Source organism: Coffea arabica, chromosome 5c (genome assembly GCF_036785885.1).
Source record: "Coffea arabica cultivar ET-39 chromosome 5c, Coffea Arabica ET-39 HiFi, whole genome shotgun sequence".
NCBI lineage: Eukaryota > Viridiplantae > Streptophyta > Magnoliopsida > Gentianales > Rubiaceae > Coffea > Coffea arabica.
The window spans coordinates 46,529,906-46,555,192 of NC_092319.1; the positions used below are offsets into that span (position 1 = coordinate 46,529,906).

Sequence of the window (25,287 nt, forward strand, 5' to 3'; positions counted from 1 at the left end):
CATGAACCCCCCCCCCCCCCCTTTTATCAATACTTTCGATTAAGCCAACATTTGTACTAGTTTTGATTTTACTTATTTATTATTTAGCTTTCTTGTTCATGTCCTTTGCATTGAACAAAAAAAAAAAATTTGTCAAAATGAAGAAGAAAAAACTAGATCCATCTTTTTTATTAATTTCTTTTGGAAACAATTATTTATACCACAACAAGAGGATAGTTTGGCGATGTTTTAGTGAGTTCATTAAAACTGGCTAATTTCCCTCCATCAAATTCAATTAAGATAGGGGATTTTTTTTTTTTTTGGGATGCTGTCATCCTATACTATCTCACTTGTGCAAAAACTAGAGGGAAGGTTGTCACTTTTGCTATTTCATAATGCTTTTTTCAATCTTCTTCGGAGATTGCTAATTAGCCCTCAACACCAGATTTCACCACAATCATTCTTGACCCACTTTAATCATCATCAGTAAGAAATTTTGTTTTATTCTAATAGTTGGTGGGAGGTTGTGGAGAATTTATTTTTCACCTCAGAATTAAACTAATATCTTCACTTGGGGCCAAAAAAAAAAAAAAATTTCACTTGTTACTTCTTGGGAAACTTGGCCCGTATTATTCTCCTTGCCCTTTACATTATGATAAACAGCAAGAAAATAAAAAGTTTGTATGGGCCACTCTAAAGTATGTGTGCCTAATTTTTTTTTCCCCCCCAAAACTGCAGACATATTAATTTGTATAAATTGTACAATTGTGTGAGCAAAGGTCCAATTCTAGCAAAAGTTGTTTCTTTTTCCTCTAAAATTTTTAATTTAATTGTTTTCTAGCAATTAACTTTATTTGTCCCAATAAGAATAAGGCATTGATCTAATGGTTAAAATTGAAATGTTAAGGGTCCATCCGGGTTCAAATCCCACCAAATATGTGTTTCCTCTTCCGCTTTATGTAAGTCGCTTTATAGTGATTAATATTGAAGTGTTATTCTCACTCACTATTCGTGGGTCAGTTCAAGTTGTTTTATTTGTACTGCTAACTATTACTCTTGCGATTGTGAGTTGTTGTAATCTTATATCCATCAATTCATCCTATCACATCCGAAGTGCAATTTCTTGAGCATTTGACACTTCCGGCAGAGAGAAGATTATTCTATGGACAACCGCCAGTCAGACGCCATAAGCAATGGCAGATCTCCAACTCAAATAATGGTTGGTCCGTTTGGATCCCTTGTTTTTGGAGCTGTTTTTGAAAAACTGTTTTTCACATTCCAAATGCTACAGTAAATGTGTATTTCCAAAACAACTCAAAAAACACCATATCCAAACATTATATCAAAAACAACTCCATATGTATATTTCAATTTGTATATTTCAATTATGTATATTATATATATATTATATTAATATAAATTGAAATATACAAATTGAAAATTATATATATTATATATTATATAAATATTTATATACATTAATATTATACATAATATTGTATATTATACATAATATAATATAATATACATAATATGTAATATTGTATACATAAATGGGTAAATATTTATACATAATATATTATGTACATTATATTATAATATATACATTATTAATGTATAATATTATTATGTACATTATTGTGTATAATAATGTATAATAATGTTATGTATAATATATAATATACATTATATGTAATAATGTATATTACGTATAAATATATTATATTATGTATATTATATTATATATATACAATATTATGTATATTATAAAATTAAAAATACATATTATATATTATATAAATATTTATATAATGAAATATACAATAAATATTACAAATTGAAATATTATATAAACACCACATTTATAATATTATAATATTTATAATTAATATTAATGTATATTATATATATTAAATATTTATATATTTATTTATACATATTATAAATATTTTTTTAATTTAAAAAATATAAATATTTATATATTTATATATTTATTTATACATATTATAAATATTTAAATATTTAAATATTTATTTATATATTTATATATTTATTTATACATATTATAAATATTTATATATTTATATGAATATTATATATTATATAAATTATTTATAATATAATATATATTAAATATTAAATATATTATACATTTATATAAATGTACATTTATACACAATATATATTAATGTATATTGATAATATACATTTATATTATGTATTTTACATTTATACATAATATTAATACATTTGTACATTTATATTAAATATATTAATACATTTATACATAATATTAATATATATTAATAAAATTATAATTTATACATTTACATAATATTCATTTATAATTTATACATTTATAATAATATACACTTATACATTTATAAATATATTTATATTATGTATCATATATAATATAATACATTTATTTATTTTTATATAAATACATAAATATATTTATTTGTAAATATTTATAAATGTATTATAAATGCATAAATGTATATTTATATAAAAATATAAAATATAAAATTTATAAGTTATACATTTATATAATATGCATTTATAATTTATACATTTACAATAATATACACTTATACATTTATACATATATTGATATTATGTATTATATATAATATAATAAATTTATAATACATTTATATATTTTTATATAAATATATAAATATATTTATTTATTAATATTTATAAATGTATTATAAATGCATAAATGTATATTTATATAAAAATTTAAAAATTTAAAAATTATAGTTTATACACTTATATAATATAATTTATAATTTATACATTTATAATAATATACACTTATACATTTATAAATATATTTATATTATGTATTATATACAATATAATATATTTATCTATTTTTATATAAATATATAAATATATTTATTTATAAATATTTATAAATGTATTATAAATGCATAGATGTATGTAAAAATAAAAATATAAAAATTATAAATTATAAAAATACCCAAAAATATGTTTTAAAATTACCTCTAAAAATAATCCAAAAAACATCTACAATAAAAGTTTTTCATATAGTTTTTGAAAAACAACCCCAAAAACAACCAATCCAAACGGAGCCGGTGTTTCAGAGAACAATAATATAAAATCGACACTGACCAAAAGCCACACCGAACTCCATGATGCAATTTTGGCATTTCTGTCAAAGTGCTCTGGCCACACTTTTGAACTCATTCAAACAAGAATGGAGTATTTTCTGACGTTTCTGAAGAGATTCTCTTTCATTCTGAAGTACATCAATTGCTCCGGGAGCAACAAACATGTCCATAAACTTGTCATCATTCACCGCAAATAATTCTACTCCAAGTGCTACCACAAGCCTATCCCGACTGTGCAAATGGCAAAAAAAAAAAAAAAAAAAAATCATCACTAACTGCAACCCAGAGGTTATAGATAGATAGATAGATAAAAAGCACGAGCAGCATCTCAGATTATATTCATGGGAAGTATAGACGTACATCACCATACTCGTGAGCAAAAGTAGCAAGTCTCAATTTTGCGGATTAGTCAAATAAACAGCATTTTTAGCAAAGCCATATTTAGTCACTTCAATTGCAAGATTTAAGCGTGTGTGCAATGGAGTGGGCGCGGAGTAAACCAGGGACCAGAGTTTAGATTGAAAGGTGTTTGTAACTTACCAACAGATTGATTCATTTGTCTACATAGAAACAGCTAATGACTTACCAGGGAGTCAAGAAGCTCGAATTTAAAGTTGATGTCACACTACGCTCTACCAGAACTTCTCGCATTCGAGCAAAATGCAGTGCAGCAGATGAGCATATATCTGAATAGGCTGAGCCTGATTTTGAAACTGTATCTCCATTGCCAAACAAAAGGCTATCATTCTTATGGCCTCTCAATTGGTCACAATTTCTGTTGTTGCCTGCTATTCTTGAATGGCGTTTCCTTGCTCCAATCTCAATGCAGTTTCCAAGCTCCTTTTTCACTGCAAAAACTTCACATGGCTGGTCAGGTGATGGGGTCTCGGGCACAGTCATCTGGCATTCTCGAAGAGCTTCTCTAGCTTCGTCACTTTTTCCTGGTGGAGTTTCCTGTGCGTTCTTTTCTGGTGGTATGTTTTCTTGATCTTTTGCAAGTGAGTTGCGCAATGAAGGTGCGGCATCAGATAGCTCAAGGAAAAAAGAACCGGCTGAAACTTGGTTAAATTGGCAGATTGAATTTATGCCTGATCTAGAATTCCCAAAGAAGTCATTCTCATAGCAGACTTGAGAGTATGGGCTTGTAACTGCATCGAGATGGTGTCTAACCAATTGCTTGCACTGTTTGGCAAGATCATGTACAAAACGATTGTACGAGTGCCTCAAAGCAGCATGAAAACCGACATATCCATCCATTTCACCAGCTTTCACGCCATCTGCAGAATAAAATGGCACTTAGAAGTCCAACAATTATATTATAAATCATTATGGAGCCGTTAATTTCTGTTATCACATTTCCAGCATATAAAACAGCAGACTAAAGTTTAAGAATAGAGACACTATTGAATAGCAGGCGCAGATAACATAATCTTCCAGCACAAATATGCATTCATGACCTCAATTCAGACTTCAACGATTTTATAACCTGGTATTCCTTTCAAGTGAAACAGCAAATATGGGTAGAAAGGCTGTGCGTGCTGGGAAATTTACTATCACTGACAACTTGTAATGAACCGTGTGCAAATTTTGCTAGTAAGACATCAACTCTTCAATTAGGCTTTACAGGAAGCAAATTGTGAGCACATTTACAAGATTTTTGCACTAAACCGGGTAAGGCCTCCTTAAGCAATGCTGTAAGGAGAAATTAACAGAAAAAGGGATCGTGATTTGTTGCGTTGACTGTCCGAGTGGCTACTCAGAATAAATTCTAAGGCATTAATTTCATACTGAGCTACAGATTATACCAAAGAAATCTGAGATAGCCAGCTCAGAGGCTAACGCAGACAAGTCAAACTATACGTCCTAAGAAAGAAAAGACAATCTAAACGAAGTATAACATAATTTTGAACAACTTCTTACATGTAATGTCAAAGATGTAAAACTCTTACATTCAGTGTCACGATGGTGATTTCTCTCAATAGCGAGATCAAAAAGCTTGCTCAAAACAAAAGCAAGCCGATCACATGCTGTGTCAAGAAGAGGAGCTAGCCATGATCGTGCAGCAGCACGTGCAATCTCTGCAGCTGCCTCTGTAACTCCTCTATTTCCACCTCTACCAGCATGAGCAAGTAATATGTTTGCTACCTGTTACATATATTTTAAAATCAAAACCCTTGTTCCCCATTGGAGTTTTAGTTACTGTTGACAAACAGTTACCTTTTCCCTAGATACAGTAGGGCATTCAATGGAATATGTAGCGCATCGAAATTCATGCACCACCCTCTCAAAAGCAGCACCTCCATACAGGCGTAAAGTAGCATTGGGGGGCTTTACATCAGCTACAACACCAGGCCAACAACCAATGCTACTCTCTGAACGTTCCTCCTCTGTTGTTTTCCCCCATAGCTCAGGGTCAGGATCTGCTGCTCCATCAATAAGTGCTCCCTGTGACCAATTACGCATGAAATACCATGCTCCAAGTAAACTCACAATCCTAAAATTCAATTTCTCTTCGAAGCATTCGGTGAGGCTCGAACCTCAAATAACACAAACAAGAAAAGTTGAACGGAAATGCTCATTAAAAAACAATAAAACTTTATTGCATACCACATGGCCGCATATGGAAGCAGCATGCAACATGGCAGATCTCCGAAGATGAGCAACATCAGAAGTGGATTGTATTTTGGAATCCATTCTTGCTAATTCAGCTGTGACTTCACTGCAGCGTTGTTCAAGCAAAGCCAGTGTAGCTGGTGCAGCTTCTTTGTATCTCTTTTGGAGTTCAGATTCCAAAAAGTCTCTGAGACAACCAAAACCAATGTGGGGCCGGTACTTCTCTTCATCGAACCCCCCTTTAACGCCATCACGTAGATAGCGTAATATTTCTGAATCCACCTGTGATATTTGCTTGCGGAATTCATCATTTGAAACTGAGCTCCTCTCTTTTGGCAAGGCCACAAAAAATGGTCGAGTATTCTCCCCAAGGTAACCACTTGCACTCAGGTAGCGATCAACTTCCCAACGGTCACTGAACTCCTAGATGATTAATATTCACTATACATGAATCATATCCCAGACGAGAATGCTCATTTATGAGATAAGCTCATAATCTACCAAAAGATACTTGTGAAAGGATTACAAAAGGACATTCACAGTATCAGACGTCTGCATGTTCAAATAAAGAAAATACTAGTACTGTTTCCCAGCACAAATAGAAGATGTTCCTGTGTAGTATAATATATTCCTATTCAGCACTTAAGTCATATTGGTCCTTATAAAGCAAAAAAATGTCTAGAACTAGTTCTACTAAGAAATTGCTCCACATTTCTTCAGCCCTTGAGTAAATTTCAGCAGCTTCAGTAAACAATCAAAACTTTGTTAAACTGTTAAAGAAATAAAGCAATGGTTCCACTTAACAGCATAGATGGGTGATCATGTATGTTTTCATTGGCAGAGTAAGCTTTTGGTATGAATACCCAAACATGCATAGAGACATACCCGTTCACAATTCTGCATATTGCATCTTTTTCTCATCTATATAAAGAGTTCTGAGCATGATCTTTTTCTTTTTCTATTTTTCCTCATTTAGCATGTACTTAAATGTATACAACAAATGCTAGCTTCTGTTTGCTACTCTTTGTAAACTTTTTACCATAAGATTGCAGGAGACAGAAAAAGCTTCAGGATGGAAACATAACCAAGCTCCTGTAGCAGTTAGCTTATGTACCTTTAGGCGGTTATCAAATTTAGATACAACAATCACAGTCCTTCGAAAAGTTGGATCAATTTCTCGAATAGCATCCAACCACAATGAAGAGCACCATTCAACACTACTCTGTTGAAGGAACAAAAGAATGCGATGAGGAGGACTAGCTAGTGCCTTCACCATTGATAGAATCTCATCCGGTGTACTTTCTGGTTCACCCTTTTTTGCCTGTTAACCAATTCATTCAACAACCGAGAAGTGCAGAAAACCAAAATTCACATACTCAGAACCATGAAATGTTCCTTTATTTTCCCGAATGCATGCGTGTCCATTTAACTAACCTTGAGAACAAAGCCCGGGGTGTCGATGATGGTGAGATTGGGACAGTGAGCATATTCTGCTCTCATCACAATAGGTTTAGAAGAAACAGCAGTTCTGTTCTTCTTCAAAAGTTCCTCTGTACGAAGCTTAATGGTATCCGCTATGGCAGATGCTGAACTTAAGGAATTTCCATATTCTTCTGAATCCTCCTCCTAAAATTTATAGCCATGATAATTCAGCTCTCCCTTTACTTATATTCCAATATAATTGACATCGTTATAATTAAAGAAAAATATGAGCTTTGATCGCTTGTTGGATTGGAATAGAAGCACTAGAATACAAATCCAGAAAATGCATGGACAGTAATTTCTTCTTTAAATATCTCTGAAGTCTCAAGCAAAATTTCCCAAATATGTAAAAACCACTGTCATAATTGCTTCCAAATTATCAGTTGTTTTGCAGCCCATACAACAAATTTGGCACGTATCAAACTTAAATCAAGAGTTCCTATGCAAAGTTTAACTCTTTTATTTTTATTTTTTTTTAAATTTCGACTGTTCCTACCAATTTTAAAAGATAAAAACCACAACGGTCATAAACTATGATAAGAAATAAGCTTGTACTGTACTACGCTTATTTGATTGCTCCAATAACCTGAAAGCGGCAACGGGGCTCCAAAGCTGTCGGATCATGGACCATTTGGAGAATGAGGGGGCGCCGGGTCCCCATCTCCACTTCCCGGACATTGAACCGAAACCCGAGGAGTGCTTCAAGAAGAGAGCTTTTCCCATCTGACTGACCGCCTAGGGCAACAATTTCGGGGATCGGGAGTTTCTCGCCGAAGGCAACGGCGGCGGACTGGAGCCTATTGTAGGCCTCGAATCGGGTCTTGAAGTCCGACGATCGGGTGGTGCTGCGGTCGGATAATTGATGGTGCTGCCTTTTGGATACGGAGGAGGTAACGGTAGACTTTTCGGCTGTAGGGGTTTTGGTTGGGGTTGGGGAGGTTAGAAAGGTTGATGTATTGGTGGTGTTCGCCATTGGAGAGGGTGGATGGGTTTCTCAGAGTCTCGACAGTGAAATGGGGCGGGGGTTTGAAGGATTTGAATTTGAATTCTCAGCACATTTTAGATTCTAAGAGACGTTAAGGAAACTAATGGGCTGGACTAGTTCTGCCCCCCCAAGACACAAGAACCTTGGGCCTTCTGCTCAGCTGCTGGGTTCCGCCCTGCGGTGGTTAGTAAATCCTCAACACCCTTGTGGACGAGGGTAGGTTAACTACCCAGTTTTAGGGCCCAACCAACCACCCACAAAGTTGAGTTGTCCTCTTTTTTGACTTCTTGTTTTTGTTTTTGTTCTATTTGAATTTACAATTATTTTTCTGAAAGCAATAAGCATTACATGTAGAGTAAGCTCATTGAGCTGATAGAAGCAATAAGTTAATTGTTAGTTTAACGATGCATTGACACTTCTAATTAGTCGATTAAGTTAATTATGTGCATGATCTAATCTCCACCGAATACGAAAAAACCACTAACCAACAAAGTAATGTGCATGATTAGCAGTCGTTTCCCCTTCAATTATGAGCACATAAAATGTACAAGTCTTAGGCCTAATGATCTTTCCAGCCAATCATTTTCACAACCCTCTCTATCTTAATAAGTCTTTTCAGAAATAATAATGCTTAGTTTCCTCTGAGAAAATCGATCAAAAGACTGAAACTTCAAAGCATGATACTAAAATTTTTTGACTTTAAATTTGTCCCTCCTCCTTTAAAAAAAAAAAAAGAAAAAGGAAAAAAATTTGTTTGATCATTCGTGCAAGAGATTATAAGAGGTGTAGAACAATAATATACTACTTAATAATATCATAGAGACTTGGTAGCATGTTGTACAGCTTGACCACTTATCACCACAATCCCTTCCTATGTTTCTAATAAAACCAACCAACTAGTACAGTGGTATATTAGGTTCATTGAACGAGCTCTTCAACATATTTATTTAAAAACTTGGCATTTGCCTCCAAAGTCATAGTCAAGTTTCTATATTGTTTTTTTTTTGGGGGGGAGGGGGTCCCTTCCCTTCTTTTTATTGGTTTCTCATGTTGACTTCTTATATATATATATATATATATATATATATATATATATATATATATATATATATATATATGTATATATATAAAAAAGAGAATGTGTGTGTGTGTGTTACTGCTAAACAAGAAAAAAATGTACAACTAACTTGTTACTCGTAGGGGCTGGACGGACGCTTGCAGCTGGTTACAGGTATTTGGAAACATGTGCAGCTTAATCAGCACTAAGGGTCCGTTTGTTTCAGGTGAAAATATTTTGAGGAAAATATTTTTCTAATTTCCCGTGTTTGGTTGCACAAAAATTATTGAAAACATTTTCCTATGTAAAATATTTTCACTCATCTTATGGAAAACAATTTCCCTTCCAAACTTACTGAAGTTGTTTTCCGAAATGCATGCATCCCACCTAGGGTTGCAAACGAGTCGAGCCGAATCGAATTTTGAACAAATCGAGCCGAGTCTCGACTAAATTTTACCAAACTCGAGCTCGAGTTCGACGAGGTGGCAATTTTCGAGCTCGAGCCGAGCTCGAGCTCGAACTCGAAAAAAATAAAAAAAATTATTTTATTTTTTAAAAAAATAAAAAAAATAATATTTTTTCTGAATAAATAATAAAATATTAAGGATATATACGTAATTTCACTATGAAAATAAAAAATAAAAAATATATATATAATATACGTAATGTTATTATTAAATAAAAATAAAAAAAAAATATATATATATATATACTTAAACTTGCGAGCCGGCTCGCGAGCTAACGAACTTAATATTCTGAGCTCGAGTTCGAGCTCGAATTTGACTCGAACTGGCTCGAGCTCGATTAATATCGAGCTCGACTCAAGCCGCTCGTGAGCGGCCCCGCTCGCGAGCGGCTCGATTCGTTTGCAACCCTAATCCCACCTGTAGTATGTTCCAAACTTACTGAAAGCATCTTGTAGTATGTTCTTTTTTTTTTTTTAGTGTAAACAGGAGGACTCGAACCCAAGACCTCTTCCTTGCACTCCCTTCCCCGTACCACCCAATCCAACCCTCCCCCTAGTATATTCAAAATAAAAAAAAAATTCATCATGCTCATCCTATGCTAATAATTAATTATGTATAATAGGGACATTCTTTTCTAGAGAAACTTTTAGCAGTGAAAGTGCAAGATATATGTTACAATAAGCATTGCATGTGATTGATATTTGATACTAAATGGCCAGCAATTTGTTTATTGCTTAAGGAAATATTTTTTATTCATATATACATTTCTCCAAGATTTTTTAAAGTTAAACAATGAGATAAATTTTCTTATTTTGCATGGGAAGAAGTATGTAGTTATAATGTGTAGAAAGTAAAGATAGAGATAAAAGTAAAAATATTTCAAAAGGGAAACAAACACCAGAAAAATGAAGTAAGAAAATATTTTTAATAAACTAACCAAACACCTGAAAATGATGAAAGGGAAATGATTTTCATGAAAAATTACTTCCACAGAAAATATTTTTCCAAAGAAAATATTTTACTTTCAACCAAACAGACCCTAAGTCTCGTATCGAAATATCATTTATTCACAACAACAAAGTTACCAAATTTTGTTAGTAAGTACAAAATTGTCTAGCATGCCTTTTCTTTTCTTTTTTTTTTTCCCCTTTTTTCTGCTCATGATCATGTTGTTCTTTCAGAGTAGAATTTTACTGAATAATCAGAAAAGAAAAGGGACGAAAGTTCAACAGTTAGACTTTTTCTTTTTTACATTCTTTATTTCTTTCAAGTATCAAACAAAATAAAAAGGTTAAAGAATAAACATTTCCTTGGATCTGCACCTATGGTATTGTGGCATGTGATCTAGCCGAAGTCAACCATGTGATCTCCAGACCAAACCATGGCTTAGTTCAGTTGATAGGGAAGAAAACTCACTGATTAATCAAGACTAAAAAAAAAAAAAAAGGTCTGACAAACGATTAATTTTTAAAAAAACCCAAATAGTTACACGTAGCCGCTGCCCCTGACGGCTTGGATCTAGCATTGAACACTAAGACCAATCGCTACTTCCCCGTATTGCCCGCCGGGTTGTGGGGATCCACCGCTCTTCCGCGTGTCGGACTTTTCATCTTCTGATAGGTCAAAGCGTAGCCAATAATCTCTCCGGTGCCCTTATGATCATCCGGCACCGACTAGGCAAAGTAAAAATTGCCCACCACTATTCATTAGTATTGCCATCGAAAAAAGGCAGTTCTTGAATGATGTGCACATTTTATCATATTTTAAACTATTATTAGATAGATATTATATTTTAATTGTGTTGGTACAATTTTTAAACTTTTTTTATTCACCATTTTATTTTTACTTTTTCAATAATGCCAGCACCGTGCATAGCACGGGTATTCACACTAGTTGTCACACTAAAATTCAAGAAATTTGAAATTCTTACGTGCGCATGTGTGTGTGTGTGTATATATATATATATATATTTAAATGAATTCGACTCCAATCACCATCACGAATCATGACATGCTATTAAAATTACAAGTCGTTTATCGAGATATTTATAAAATTATTCATGAATATGAGCAGCCAAAATTATATGATTCCCTCTATAACATTTGCTTATAATCACTACATTGTAAGTCTGATTTTCCATGATTAAAGAAGAAAAAAAAATCTGTTGTGTATTTTCAACTTGTTACGAAGTTAGGATAGACCAATAATTATGTTCTTTTTTAACATTGCTCTCTTACAAGAAATTTAACGGCAAGAAGGATACTGTAGATTCAAAAGTTCAGAGACAATAATGTTTCCATTATCAGCCATGTTTCGAAAACAAAGCGTGCATATATTACTCAATAATGATATTGTTGGAGATGGAAACTTTTCGAGTTCCAAACTGAAAATGCATTTATTTTTCTTTCCCTGCATCATAGAATTTCATTAGTTTAATTGTAATCAGTTGGTATTCGTGGGTCACATAATTAATTGAATTCCAACCTCAAATATATTCAAACTCTCCTCTAAAGGTCAAAACCAAGAAGCTCCTGATTTCTTACTACTAACACGAGTAAACCAGGCGGGAATCTAGAGCTGCACAGAACCTCGTAGTAATTACTAGGAAATTTTCTTCCAATCACACATGCCATGCAATTAATTCTCTTCTAAAGAAATGGATTTCTTTAATCACAAATGACAAAAAACCCTGATTTAAATTCCAATGTCTTGTTGCCTTAGTTTGCAAGCTTGTGCATGAACATCCCTTGCTTGTGCTGCCAAGAAGATCAATGGCCACCAAGTTACTCAAGCTCCTCACCGTTCTCTCTCTATCCCTCGCCTTACTGCACTCTCAAACGTCGGTTTCTTCCTCCTCAGCCACCATTCTGGAAGACGACGATGATCAGGAAGAGTACATCCTAGACGCACCATTTGCACACACTCATTTGAGAAGCCGGTTCTTGGCCAGCGTCAAGAAAGGCTCAAGTTGCAACTCTCAAAAGAAGAACAAATGCAATGGTGTGTGGGCAAATGGAGGAACAAGTCTTCTCTACTGCTGCAAAAATCATTGCAGGAATGTGCTCGGAGACGCAAACAACTGCGGCCGATGTGGGAGCAAGTGCAAGTTAAACGAGAAGTGCTGTGGCGGAAGATGCATTAATGTCATGTACGACCGTTACAACTGCGGCAAGTGTGGTGGAAGGTGCAAAAAGGGCCTAAAATGTGGCCATGGATACTGTGGCTACGCTTAATCACGGATTCACACCCCAATAATGCATGTGCATGGGTGCATGCATGAAATGATTTGGGGAAGAATTTGGAGTCTTTTCCCTTGGAAGGGGACTTGTCACCTTAAAGGGATCGACCATATTGGACTGGAGAGTAAGACATGGATCTCTTCAGCTTTTCTCTATTGCATTAAGATGACATGAACGACCAGTTCATGAACGGTCATACAGACGGTAGATTTTTGCAGATGCTGGAATTTTGATGATTTTTTGTATGTAATACTCTTTTGCTTGCATACATAGTGGTTGAATAATGGGGGTTTTGATTTTTCTTTTTATAATTTTGTTTATTCCCGTTGCATTTGTTTGTTTCTTCTACCTCACTTCAGATTTGAGCACATGATGATAACTGAAGGAGTGGATGAAAAGAGCAACGATAACGAGGTTCCATGGTCGGGCATTTCATTTCACTGTTACGATCATTTTCGTCGAGAGACTTCTTTTCTGTTTTATGGATGTATGTTGCGGTATTTTGATCATTTGGTTGCTCAAAATGTTACTTCTCCAGCTAACTTAGCCAGGAGTTATATCCAACTTGATTGCTCAAGCAAATTGGGCATTTCTTTCTTCGGTAACGATATTGGTGCAGCTCTAATGTTTCTTGGACCAAATCAATCCCAAGATCTCAAGTCTCTCCTTGGGCTACAGGCGAGGATTCAAATTCCACCTGCAGCGAAACAAATTCAAAGGTGGTGCCGGAACACCCTTTTGGTCTAGTAAGATTTATGCACTTAAATAAAATAGGTTATTGACCCACCCATCCCCACCACCTCGAATTATATTCCTTTTCCTTTTCCTCTCCAAGTAATTCATTTTGGCAGAAACATTTTATTCCACACAAAGCATATCAACAAGCTGTACAAGCCCTGAATCCATAGTATGACTTTCCTCCATAGTTTGAATACATTTTATGACTTTCCTCTTTTCCCCAAATCCATAGTATCCAGACATTTCAACTGCACGAATGTGCTCTTTTGGGGGAAAAAAAATACTAATAATAAGCCCATTTGCATGAAGGAGAATTATCTAAGGTTTACAACTTGGCAACATGAACGGGTAGATCTAAAACTATAATAGCTTCTCGACATTTTCTCCACAGGCAAAAATGATTGAAGCACAAAGTGTTGCATTCACATTTTCCGCCAAGAAAAGCAAACAAATCATACAAGAACGGCCATAAATGACCTTTTTTTTCCTCTTTTGTTATGAAATTTGTACACTACACGATGTCCGTCTATGAGAAAAAATACCATAACGCTTGCGAGTCAAAAGTTCATGGAAAAGTACATTGTAAAGCTTTGTCATTTTTATAGCTGAATGAATTGGAGATATAAACTCACCCTCTTCCCCCAATTCTTTCCATTCTACTAACGAATTTTCTAGAATAATTCGCAAATCTAGATCTGCTAATTGTTCTCGGATAGCAACCGCACCAGTGTAATACAGCTTAGAGTTTTTTTATAGCTGGATCTGAAATAAGTTCGATGCTGAAGATAATAATAGAGCAGCATCTAGTGATGAATCCGAATCAAGATACTTTGACTTTTGCTGCTCACATATATCGAATCAGTTCAACCACGAACTTACCTTTTTTTGTTGAGTTTATTTCTCCTATCTGATGATAAAAAGAACATTTGATGGTTAACAGAAGGTGACAGGACAGTACTCAATTCACACTTCACAAATATTTGAGATGATTTTTTTAGTATTCTAAGTTTATAATTGACGACCATTCAAAAATAGTTTTGACACACAATCTCACCTTCAATCTTCCTCTTCCGCTGACTGAGATGATGTCTCCGGTCTTAACATTAGTATTGCTTTTCAACACACCGGTCCAATTCACACGAACATCTCCATTACTGTAAATTAAGATTAAGTTTTTTAGTTCGTTGTGCTAGCTAATAGTACAACTGAGTTTTAAGAGACTTTTCTAAAAGTTGAGGCCAACAAAAGCCATAAAAGACATCTTCAATAACCAGATGCTCACCATCATATCTTTGTTGCTACATCTTACAGGGTAACAGAACGTGAAAAAACAATGAAGAAGAACTGTAGTGTTTCTGTTATTCCATACCTGATTAAAGCGGCCATTTTTGTTCGTGAAATTTTGTACCCAGCACTAGAAATGGCATCAAGCCTGAGCGATGATTCTACAGTTTTAAAAGCCTTGGTTCTATAATAAGGAAAAATGGATTTTAGTCTACAGACGGAGCCAAACAAAAACTTTTCATTCAATAATTAAAACAAAAATCACATATGGAACAGCTTGAACCTGGGCGGTTCATATTCAATAGCCAGCAATGGTATCTTTTTACAGGTGACTGAAACATTTCCAACCTGCAAATGATAATAGAAATTATTAAAATGCTGATTATTTACTTCAGTTTCTTAACTCCTCTGGAATTTAGACACTAGATGTTTACCAATTATACCATGCAATGATTAGACAATCATCTTTTTACTCTCAAACATTCAAGACTGTAAAATATATATAGAACAATTTGTGCCTTTTAAACCTTTCAGGTTTTATATATAAAAGCATACCTGCAGCTCAACAAAATTTTTAGGATTTGATGCACTCTAGAATAATTGAAACTATTATATGCCAAGATGATCTAATTTATCAAACCATAAGCAAAGATAAAGTTTCTTTTTTTTTTTAAATTGAAACACAATTGGCAGAGAATGTATAGCTAGGAAGCAATCTATAGGACAGGCCTACCTTGTCCAAGGATGACGTGAGGTAGTCAGCAAGCTCTGGAACCACAAGAATGTAAGCCCCCTTCTCTCCCTAAATATCAGAAAGAAAAAAATTCAAAATGTAATAATTATGTGATCAAAGCTAGGAAGTGATAAAATTATTCAAATCTGAAGTGAACAGTAACTGAATTTGACCATGTACAAATTCTATAGAAATTAGAAAAAAAAAATGCCAAGTATACTGTCTACAAATCAAATTCAGTTAATACATCCTATAACTTGTGTGTTCATCATCACAATTGACAGACTGTCAAATATTCAGACTGTTAGACGATATATCACATATTAAACAGATTTAGAAAATTTAAATAAACAGTGAAATTAGATCTAGAGGGATAGAAACATAAGGACTCGTTACAGATATATACGAAGTTTACTGCTTCAACTGATGTAAGACTGTATCATAAAGAAATTTCTACTGAGGCGTTTGCTTATATGTAAAGGACAAGAAAGAGAAGAACCCTGCTGCAAAACAGAGATTTCAATGGTGGAAGGTTTTCAAATGAATTTTCCCTATAGTTCAAGAAGCATAATGTGTAACAGCAGTTAAATGAAGAACCTACCTGCAAAATAATATCACCCAGCTTATCTCTCGTAATCCCTGTACCAAGGATTGCACCAAGGAAGTCACCATGCGAGCAAGGCTGGAATCCAAAGTTACCTAAAACACTGGAAACAGGAGCCAGTTCACAATTTACTAACAATTCTAGATCTAACTCAACCAACAAAATGGAGGACTGGTCACATGAATACCTTAAAGCTGCAACAATATCAGGATCACTTGTCAAAACTTCTGGATGTCCGACTGAGAGTCGGCAGCGTTCAGCCTAGCATAATTGACAGGAATAAAAATCATAAATAATTTGAGAGAAAATACTTGACATATGGCGACAAAAATCCTTCGTATCAAACCTCTGGATATCCTCCTTGAGCAACTGTTTTAATGTCAACCAAATCTTTCAAAGCTTGCATTGACTCCTTTAGTACAGGTGGTGTAAGAAAGCCAGTATGTAGAATTTCGCACCTAGTTGCTGCTCGTTTTGCCTAATATATCCATGAGGATGATGGATAAATACAAACCGATTCCAAATGTAGAACTCTTACAAAATTATCTAGTCAAATCTAGAGAAAGTCTATGTGCTTTGCCAACTACTGGGGAACAAGGTGTTTGGAGACAAATAGAAAGAAACAAAAAAGACACAGCAAGGAAACTGGGTAAATCAACGTTTGCAAACTTTAAATGAGTATGTACCATTTCAAGCACACGCTTGACATCTTCATTTGTGTCCTTGTCTCCCACTCCTTTCAGTAAAAAATCTGTATCACTCTTTATAGCCTGTGATAGCTGGCATAGACCCAAAGCTGCGTTGCAAGAGCATGAAGAACTGTGCAAGTCATCAGCCATGATAGTAGCATTTTTAGCATAAAAAATGAATCACCCCATTGAGACAGCAAGTAGAGAAATAGATGTCTCCAAGCAATGAACATTAGGAAGCCACTTAAAGAACTTGGGTCATTCATACAAGATGCATATAGCCCTTTCCATCAAAGGAACAATCTCTTTCCAGCGATCAGATTGCTCAAGACTAAAATTGGCAGAGTGCATTTACTAAAGGGACACACACTACCAACTAAGAGTTGCTAGATTATGTAACATTCAGTATTTGGGTGACAACCGTGTATGAATTCCAAGTGGGCATACGCACTAGATTCTCAGAACAAGTTTAATCACCCTACTTTCCACAAAACAAGACTCCCAGAGCCAAAAAAATTCTTATTTCTTATTCCACCAGCTATTCTAAACACCCGAACAAATACCATGAAAAGAAAAAGTACATTTCAACAAAACATACTAGCAGTACGTTTTATCTTAGAAACTCCCACATACACAGCAAGACCGACCCTGAAGATTCAACCTTTCCGGCTACAAAGTTGATAAAAAAAAATAATAATAATAATAAGGTCCATTTGTTGCATTTACCATTAAAAGGCATAACACTGGAGTTGACCATCACTCCTCGGTCCTCCTTTTAGATAACACTATAGAGAGAAGCTAATCAAGTGCTCCACAATTGAAGCTGTTTCGTACGATTCAGCCAATCGGGTCATGAAAAATTGTAAAATCGGACAAGATAAACCGTAAAGCAAAAAATAAAAAAATTATACCATCCACAAGGGAAAAGAAAGGTAGGGGAAGATAAGATTGACGGACCTGACGATGAATGGAGAGGAGATGCAAAAGGAAGAGGCCTGGAGTAGTAGAACTTGTCTTTGAAGCCAATGGCACGAGGAGGAAGGAATTCAAGTGAGTGAAGAGCTCTTCTCAGAGCAGCTGAAGCCACGCTGGTGGCAGCCATAGCCAGTATCAACGGACCCTTACTCTCTCAGAAGTTATTGACGCATTGTTTGTTTCGAGAGCAGCAACTAGGATAAAATTTTTTAGGTTTGTTTGGACTAAGGGGAAGGAAGGGAAAAGAAAGAAGGATAGGAGGGAAAAGAGGGAGCAGATCCATGGTACTTAATCAGACTGCTTTCCATTTATAAGTGGCGAAAACTAAGAGAAATAATAGTAATAAAAATTTTAAGAGCCTATCATATTCATATCATATGTTTATCTTTAATTTTTTATGAATAAAAAATATAATTAACGTGTAATAGGCAGTTACCTTTGGTTCTACAATTCAAACACTATTATTATTCTTATTTTCTAATCCAGATTAAATTAAACATCGGCGGCTGGCTGCAATTCATGACCATAAATTCTCTAACTCGTTCACTGAGTAAAGAAAAGCTATAAAAGCAGCTGTTAAAACTCAAATAAACACATTACAAAATGGATGGATGGATGGCTGGCACCACCATTATCAGTTTTGCGTCCATCAGTAGGACTACAGGATGCGAAAAAGGAACGAAAAAACATGAAGAACTAATAATAATAAATAACAAAAAGGGATAATATATGTATGTCTACTTAATACAGACAGCCCTAATCACTCGCAATCACCCAAACAAAATCCTTCCTTCGCTCAAAGACTCGGATAACTTAGAGAAGATAGTTATATCCAATTCCTATCAGCAGAAGCAGCGCTAGAGCAGCAGCCGGAGCAGCCCACAACCAGTAGTTCGTCGCCTTTTTGCGTCTGAGAAAAGCTTTTGGCAGTGAATCCGCCGCACCCCTGGGCCGATTTCTGTGTCTAACAGCGTTCTCCTTCCGGTCTTTACTTTTCGGGAGAGCCGGAGTTTCAACAGCTTCCTCCCCCTTCTCCACCTCAACTACCTCGGCAGGCGCTTCAGTTTGTTCCTCAGTCTCCTGAGTAGCAGCAACGTTAGCCCCGGCCTTTTTCTTTGCCCTCTTCTCACGCTCCTGCAATACATAAATGCCAATTTTGGATCAGTACACATTTTATATATATATATATATATTATACATCCAATTCAACTCATCATTTTCAACAGAACAATATCATGAATGAAGAATAATTTCCTTAATTTTCTTCTCAGCTTCCTTTTGTGCTTTGATTGCAGCTTTGGCAGCTGCTTTTTCTGACAACTTTTTCTTCCTTTCCATCGCCTGCTTAGCTTTTGCGATCTCCTCTTCTCTTTTCACTTCCTTCAATTTCAACTCATCAATTTCATTCACCTTTGGAGGAGCATCGTTTTGCTTCTTCTCAGGCATAACAAATTCCTCTCCATCTCCCGCATCTTTCTGCTGCTTAGTACTCTTCTCCTTCTGAACTTTCTGGACAGGGGTCGCATCAAGTTTTGAAGTACTGGAATCTTCTTTTGGTTGTTTTACATTTGTCTTGGGTACCACATCGGTTACAGCTGCAGGTGCTACCTCAACGACTACTAGAGGCTTCTCATCAGGGTTTCTCATCCGCCCATCGCTACTCAATTGACGACCATCCAGAGACGCTAATATCCTCCTCTCATAATCTTCTCTGAAGCCCTCGCTCCCGCTCCACGAGGAAATAAATTTATCTACCTAACCAAGAAAAAGATGAAAGAATCAGCAAGGTTAAAACCACGACAACTCTAGAACATATACAGGCAGCACAAGTTCCTACCAACCTCTGTTTCTGAAAGTTCCTTTAGGCCTTCAACATCCTTCTTTTCTGCAAGGCCTCTAGCTTTGTTCAACAGAGAACGATTTTGGTAAAAGGCGGAGTTCTGAAAATTTAAAACTTCAACATCATCACAAAATTCCAAAAGTATGAGAAAATGGAAAATTCAATGTGTACCAGGGATGAAAGGTTATTCACATTTACTAAATTCGTGAAACATTAACAACTAGGTTATGGTATAATCTATTTCTCTTTTGTTGACACATTGGTTCTTACTCCAAAAAAAATTAAGCTGCAATTTCAGGAACGGGGAAGTAAACCTCCACCAACTTCAGTGGACATCCAACTGGACAAAAATTAGGAAAATTGAGGAAAAGCAATTAGAATTTCTCAAGAATGTTTTCTGTTTTGGTATGACATAAGACCTATCAGAAGACATCAGAAAAAGACTACCACTACCAGGTGTCACATTGCAGATTTTCCTCTGTACAACATATTCAACATGCCTTCTGGTGGCTATTTCTATGCCCTGCTTATTGGCAGATCTGATCCTCAGGCTGGATTGGATGTTAAGCCAGATGGCTGGTGCAATACCATTTAGATTCACGAGCTATGATCAGAACACGTGAAACTCATTTTCCATTAATGTGAAGATTAGAATCTAATAGTAATTGAAATTTTCCCGCATGCTTATGAGAAAGCTCAATTCTCAGCAAGATGCAAAAAGGGGAGCAGTGGTATCTTTGGGCATCATGAATTACAGAATACCTCTAAGTTCTTTCTTGTACAAGTAATCATAAAATTTTGTCATCACTGGAAACCTACAGTAACGATACAATTTCAATCATGTAAATCTATTTGGCATCTTGTCTACATCTTCACTTTAAGCCTGTTAGTACATAATACAAGCACTTCCTGAACAAGAATGCATGTCCACCACTATTTGTTTTAAGACTTTCAAAAACATAATAGGAATTTCAACAGACTATCAAGTAATGCGCAAAATACTTACGCCATGACAGACATTAGCACAAAATCAGAGCCTTGCAAAACCAAAATGTTGTAAAACACAGAGGCAATTAGTTGCAAAAGTGTATCATATGCTCTCACTAGCAAATTGCATGATGTGGGAGAAATACAGTATCTAACTTGAAAATGTCAATACCCCTTCTTCACGTTGTTTCCTTAATTCCTGAATATTTTCAAAAGTTTTGTCTCTTTTCTGTGTCACAGCTGTCAATTCCTCCTCCAAGGACTTGATCTCCTTTTCAATAGCCTCCTTCTCTTCTTCAAGTTGTTTACGCTTAGCCAAAACCAGTTGCTGGTCCTTTCGCACTCCATCCATATCAACTCTTATAAGCTATAAAAGAGTTGCAGTAATGAGTACAACTAAGTAAAATGCTATATTAGTAAAGAGCTGTATAAAGCAATCTGCAAAATAGAAGTATAAGTTACTTTCATCTGGTCTTCAAGGGCTTCTTTTTCACCCATTGACTCTTGAATTTTTGCCCTCAAAGCAGCATTAGCTATAACCTTCTCCCTTGTCCCTTCAAGCTGTTTAATTTCCCGAAGGATTTGCTTCTCCTCATTAAGGGTGATACTTTCATGTTGAATGTGGTACTGCAAACTTTTGATCTGTGACATAAAAGAAAAACAAAAAGTTAAGCACACGATTTCTTGTTCTTTCACAATTATAGTTTGAAGATTCAAGTATAAGACATGTTAAGTTTCCGAAAACACCAAAACATTGAAAAGCAAAGGATTGCAGACAAAGAAGGAAACAAGTTGGTGGATACGGAAAAAGTAGCATATATATTGCACTTGAAAAATATAAAACATCAAAGCTTACGCGATGATTAAGTTCTTCCTCAGACGAACATATACCAGATCCCCTGTCTCTGCCTCCATGTAATTGGCCCAAAGCCTGCTGCAAGGGTTCCCTTTCCTTTTTCTTCTCATCTATCAACTCCCTGTACTGCTTATTCTCTTTATTTAAATCCTTTAAGAAAGCAATCTTTTGTGCTCGATCAGCCTGCAAAAGATGAACAGACTCGATTAGAATCTTATCTTCATTTAAAGACAAGAAGCATGCAAAAAAGATAACAATACCATGACAAATTCATTGATGGATGCAAAAGAAAACACTAACCTTCAGTTTCCTTAGTTTTTCAATGAGCTGGGATCGGGCTTGATTCTTCTTCTGTAGCTCAGTGTCAGCCTGATCCAATTTGGCTTTGAGTTTCTGATCTTCATGTAACCTATACCTTACAAAATAAAAAGAATGTATCTGCTTAGGTGCAGGCCATTCATCAACTGCATCCTTGGGGAAGTTGACTTCAGCAGCTTTATTTTTTTCCCCTTTCACCGGTTCATCCATACCATGGGATCCAAATGTTATTGGTTCGCTAAGCCCCATTACGTTGCTTATTTTCCCGTTTTCCTTCAACAAACTGTTTTCTTCACCTGCAGTTTCCCCAGAAACATGGGGCAACTTAGATTCCACAACTTCCACGCCCATTATTTCAACAGAAGGTAAGCACACAAAAGTGCGTTAAAATCTCGAATCCTGACAAAATGGGAACATAAGTTACCAAAGGAATGTTCACATTTTACAGGTATCAGACAAACAAGGGATTAGAGTCAAATTGTTTAGTGGAGGTATCATGTCAAAATCAATCATCTAAAAGTACCAACATCAATAAATAAGTGAAAATCGAAAAAGTTTTAACCCGAGCTTCCTTGCAAAAGATTTTTATCGATCCAAAACACCCTTCCATTACGGGCACGGAACTGCCAAATTCTTTGAACCAGTTGACTCGCAAGTTATTAACCTTAGTGGAAGCTTTAATACAGAAGAGGATTAAAGTGCAATGAATACCAAATTTCTCACTTTACTAATCCCCATCGAATAGATCTTTGAACCAGAGACCCGAAATACAGAAAAGATAAATAAAAATGAGCCATGCAACCTATTTGAAACAGCAAAAACATGTAAGATCAGTCTAAGATATCAATTAAATAACACACAACCAATAGCGGAAGATCGAATTTAGCGACAGAAGAAAGCTTCAAAGGTCATGGAAACTTCTAATTTATGAACGAGAAAAAGCCATCAACGAAAGATCAAAAACATAAAACTGAACGATACAGGCGGGGATGTATCAAATAATGAATTACTCAACCAATAGAGATGCCATGCAAATTACCTACGGATACAATTCATGAAACAAAGACCAAAGATTTCAATTTTTTCCTCAAATTCTTACTCTTACTCTTCGTTCATTAAAAAGATCAAATTTTTGAATCAGAAGCACCAAGAATACACGAAAGAGAACCATCCCACTTCATTTTCCCCCAATTCTTTCTATTTCACAAGTCAAAAGATCAAATTTTTAAACTAAAAAAATAAGCTATTTTACCAAACACAACCACTCCTATATACTTCTACCCAAAAAGACCAAAAATCAATCAAAACAAAACAGGACTACCTTCTAGGACTGAGATCAATACGGATCAAATAATTGATCATGAAACAGAAATGACAAAAAGAAGTAAAGAATCCACACTCGAAAAAATAGACAAAGGCAATAAGACGGAGAAAAATGCGGGCTTGTATCAACGAGGTAAGGAGTTTACTTACCAGAGATGGAAGCGAAAATGAAGAAGGAACCGAGAGAGACAGATATTTCCGAGGAGACCCCTTGTTTGACAATAGAGGGCTCTTTCAAGACCAAGAAACTTGAGAGATACAAAGAAGAGAAAAAGAAGTCAGACCCCAGATCTCTCTCCCTCTATATCGTTCCCTCAATATGAAGAGAGAGGAAAAAATAGAGAAATGCTCTATGAGTATTCAGTACTAGCTAGCAGTTACAGATTTTAAGGATTTGTGGGGAAAGATAATGAGGGGTAGATATGGAGAGAGCGAATTACAACTGAATATTTTCTTTTCTTTCTTTTTTTTTAACAGAGAGCAGGAAAACTCGTTTTTACATGGAACATCTTGGTTTAAAAAAAAAAATTTTCCACGTTTAGTCAAAAATATGAATAATCAGAGCTGTCGACAGTAAAAATATGGGATTGTTTTGGTTAGAAAAAGGTTATCACTTAGTTATGGTGTTATGGACTGCTGCAAAAAATCGGTTGTCAGAGCAGAGGTGACATATTTTTAGTTTTGTCATTTGTGCCGAATAGGAAAAATCAGTAGTGTTTTCCCCCCGTTCCCACTCTGACAACAGAACAAACAAGAACTGCCATATTGTTTGATTAGGAAAGCATTTACAGTGGTGGTATGAGTTTCAACGGATTACATGGCAATTAATATTAACCCAATTTGGCGGACCAATGAGATTTAGAAATGTCAGGTTACATCTGGTGTGTTTGGATTAAGAATATTTGAAATAAAATAATTTGTTTCACAAATTTCAATCATTTTTTTATCTTTTTAATTATTTTTTTATCTTACATACATCACGTTACAAAAAGTACTACAGTAATTATCTCAAATAAATCGTCAAAAAAAACTCACGTCCAAATAAACTTCTATCCAAACAAACTCATTGTCATGTTTGTTAAGGATAAGGATGTGCTAAAAAAAGTATTATAAGCTACATGTTTATCATTTGCATATTCTCGAGAAAAATGATTTAGGAATTACTGGTGTTCAATGAATTTGAACCTAATAATTAGGAAAAAAAGAAAAGAAAAGAGGAGTTTCTTCATTTGGATTACTATTTTTTGAATTTTTTAAAAATACATTATAACGATTTGATGTATATAAAGTAAAAAAATATTTAACAAATAAATTCATGAAAAATATAAAAATTTTCCAATGTACCTATAGTGGTGTCCCAACGACGCTAATAAATGATGGATTCATTTTATTACACCTAAAATATATTTAACTTACTATGTGAATATATGTATTCATATTTATTATACCCTACATCTAAATACTTATCAAATTTTTTTCATTTAAAAAAAAATTAGCACATGAGGATATTTTCTGCAAGACACCCGTTAGCCAAGCTTATAGTAAATGATGATTTGTCAAACTATGCAATAAATACTCGTAATGTGAACATAAAGCTAATTTAGAGTTTAATTAATGCAAAATTTATTTCTCTTGCAACCCACCAAGCTGCTCACTAGTTAATGTTGTTTGACTTGTACATTTGAATTTTTTAACACTTGCATTTTAGACAACGAATACACACTCTTTTTTTTTTTGTATACAAGTTATTGATATTCATAGACTAAACTAGCATTTAGTGAGATTTAAACCTAATCTATGACTTTTGAAATTCTAACTTTGAATTATTTTGTGACTAGACTAAGACATCGTTGGCACAATATAAAATTTCTTTGGGTTGCTAAAAGATTTCTATAGTTTTAGTATAGTTTTTTTTTTCCTTCTTACTAGTGATATGACTATTGCGCGTCATTGTACAATTTGTTTAAATATTTCACAT

At 34.7% G+C, this 25,287-nt stretch overlaps 3 protein-coding genes across 7 annotated transcripts; all 3 read right to left on the reverse strand.

Moving 5' to 3' along the window:
• Positions 1–3,044: 3,044 nt before the first annotated feature.
• On the reverse strand, positions 3,045–8,240 carry LOC113689950 (dynamin-related protein 5A-like). Its single transcript, XM_027207770.2, has 8 exons — positions 7,801–8,240; positions 7,167–7,358; positions 6,847–7,053; positions 5,727–6,155; positions 5,337–5,564; positions 5,069–5,264; positions 3,706–4,396; positions 3,045–3,350 (listed from the first exon to the last, which is right to left on the reverse strand). Exons 1-8 carry the CDS (start codon positions 8,185–8,187, stop codon positions 3,164–3,166), a joined length of 2,517 nt encoding a protein of 838 aa, XP_027063571.1. The 5' UTR covers positions 8,188–8,240; the 3' UTR covers positions 3,045–3,163.
• Positions 8,241–14,155: 5,915 nt separating this feature from the next.
• On the reverse strand, positions 14,156–18,270 carry LOC113689719 (uncharacterized). 2 transcript variants are annotated; one of them, XM_027207467.2, is made up of 10 exons: positions 17,968–18,269; positions 17,008–17,117; positions 16,668–16,799; positions 16,509–16,582; positions 16,319–16,424; positions 15,718–15,786; positions 15,268–15,332; positions 15,070–15,168; positions 14,755–14,854; positions 14,156–14,607 (listed from the first exon to the last, which is right to left on the reverse strand). In XM_027207467.2, exons 1-10 carry the CDS (start codon positions 18,110–18,112, stop codon positions 14,545–14,547), a joined length of 963 nt encoding a protein of 320 aa, XP_027063268.2. In that variant the 5' UTR covers positions 18,113–18,269; the 3' UTR covers positions 14,156–14,544. The 2 variants fall into 2 exon arrangements, with proteins under 2 accessions (XP_027063268.2, XP_027063270.2); XM_027207469.2 differs by lacking the exon at positions 16,668–16,799 and having other exon boundaries at positions 17,968–18,270.
• A 266-nt stretch (positions 18,271–18,536) lies between these two features.
• Positions 18,537–23,725, reverse strand: LOC113690276 (proton pump-interactor 1-like). 4 transcript variants are annotated; one of them, XM_072051303.1, is made up of 8 exons: positions 23,460–23,725; positions 21,969–22,282; positions 21,669–21,851; positions 21,275–21,454; positions 20,985–21,179; positions 19,823–19,925; positions 19,238–19,736; positions 18,537–19,117 (listed from the first exon to the last, which is right to left on the reverse strand). In XM_072051303.1, exons 2-8 carry the CDS (start codon positions 22,233–22,235, stop codon positions 18,799–18,801), a joined length of 1,746 nt encoding a protein of 581 aa, XP_071907404.1. In that variant the 5' UTR covers positions 22,236–22,282; positions 23,460–23,725; the 3' UTR covers positions 18,537–18,798. The 4 variants fall into 4 exon arrangements, with proteins under 4 accessions (XP_071907404.1, XP_071907403.1, XP_071907402.1 ...); XM_072051302.1 differs by having other exon boundaries at positions 19,238–19,740; positions 19,827–19,925; positions 23,460–23,723; XM_072051301.1 differs by having other exon boundaries at positions 21,969–22,385; positions 23,460–23,720.
• Between the last annotated feature and the right edge of the window lie 1,562 nt (positions 23,726–25,287).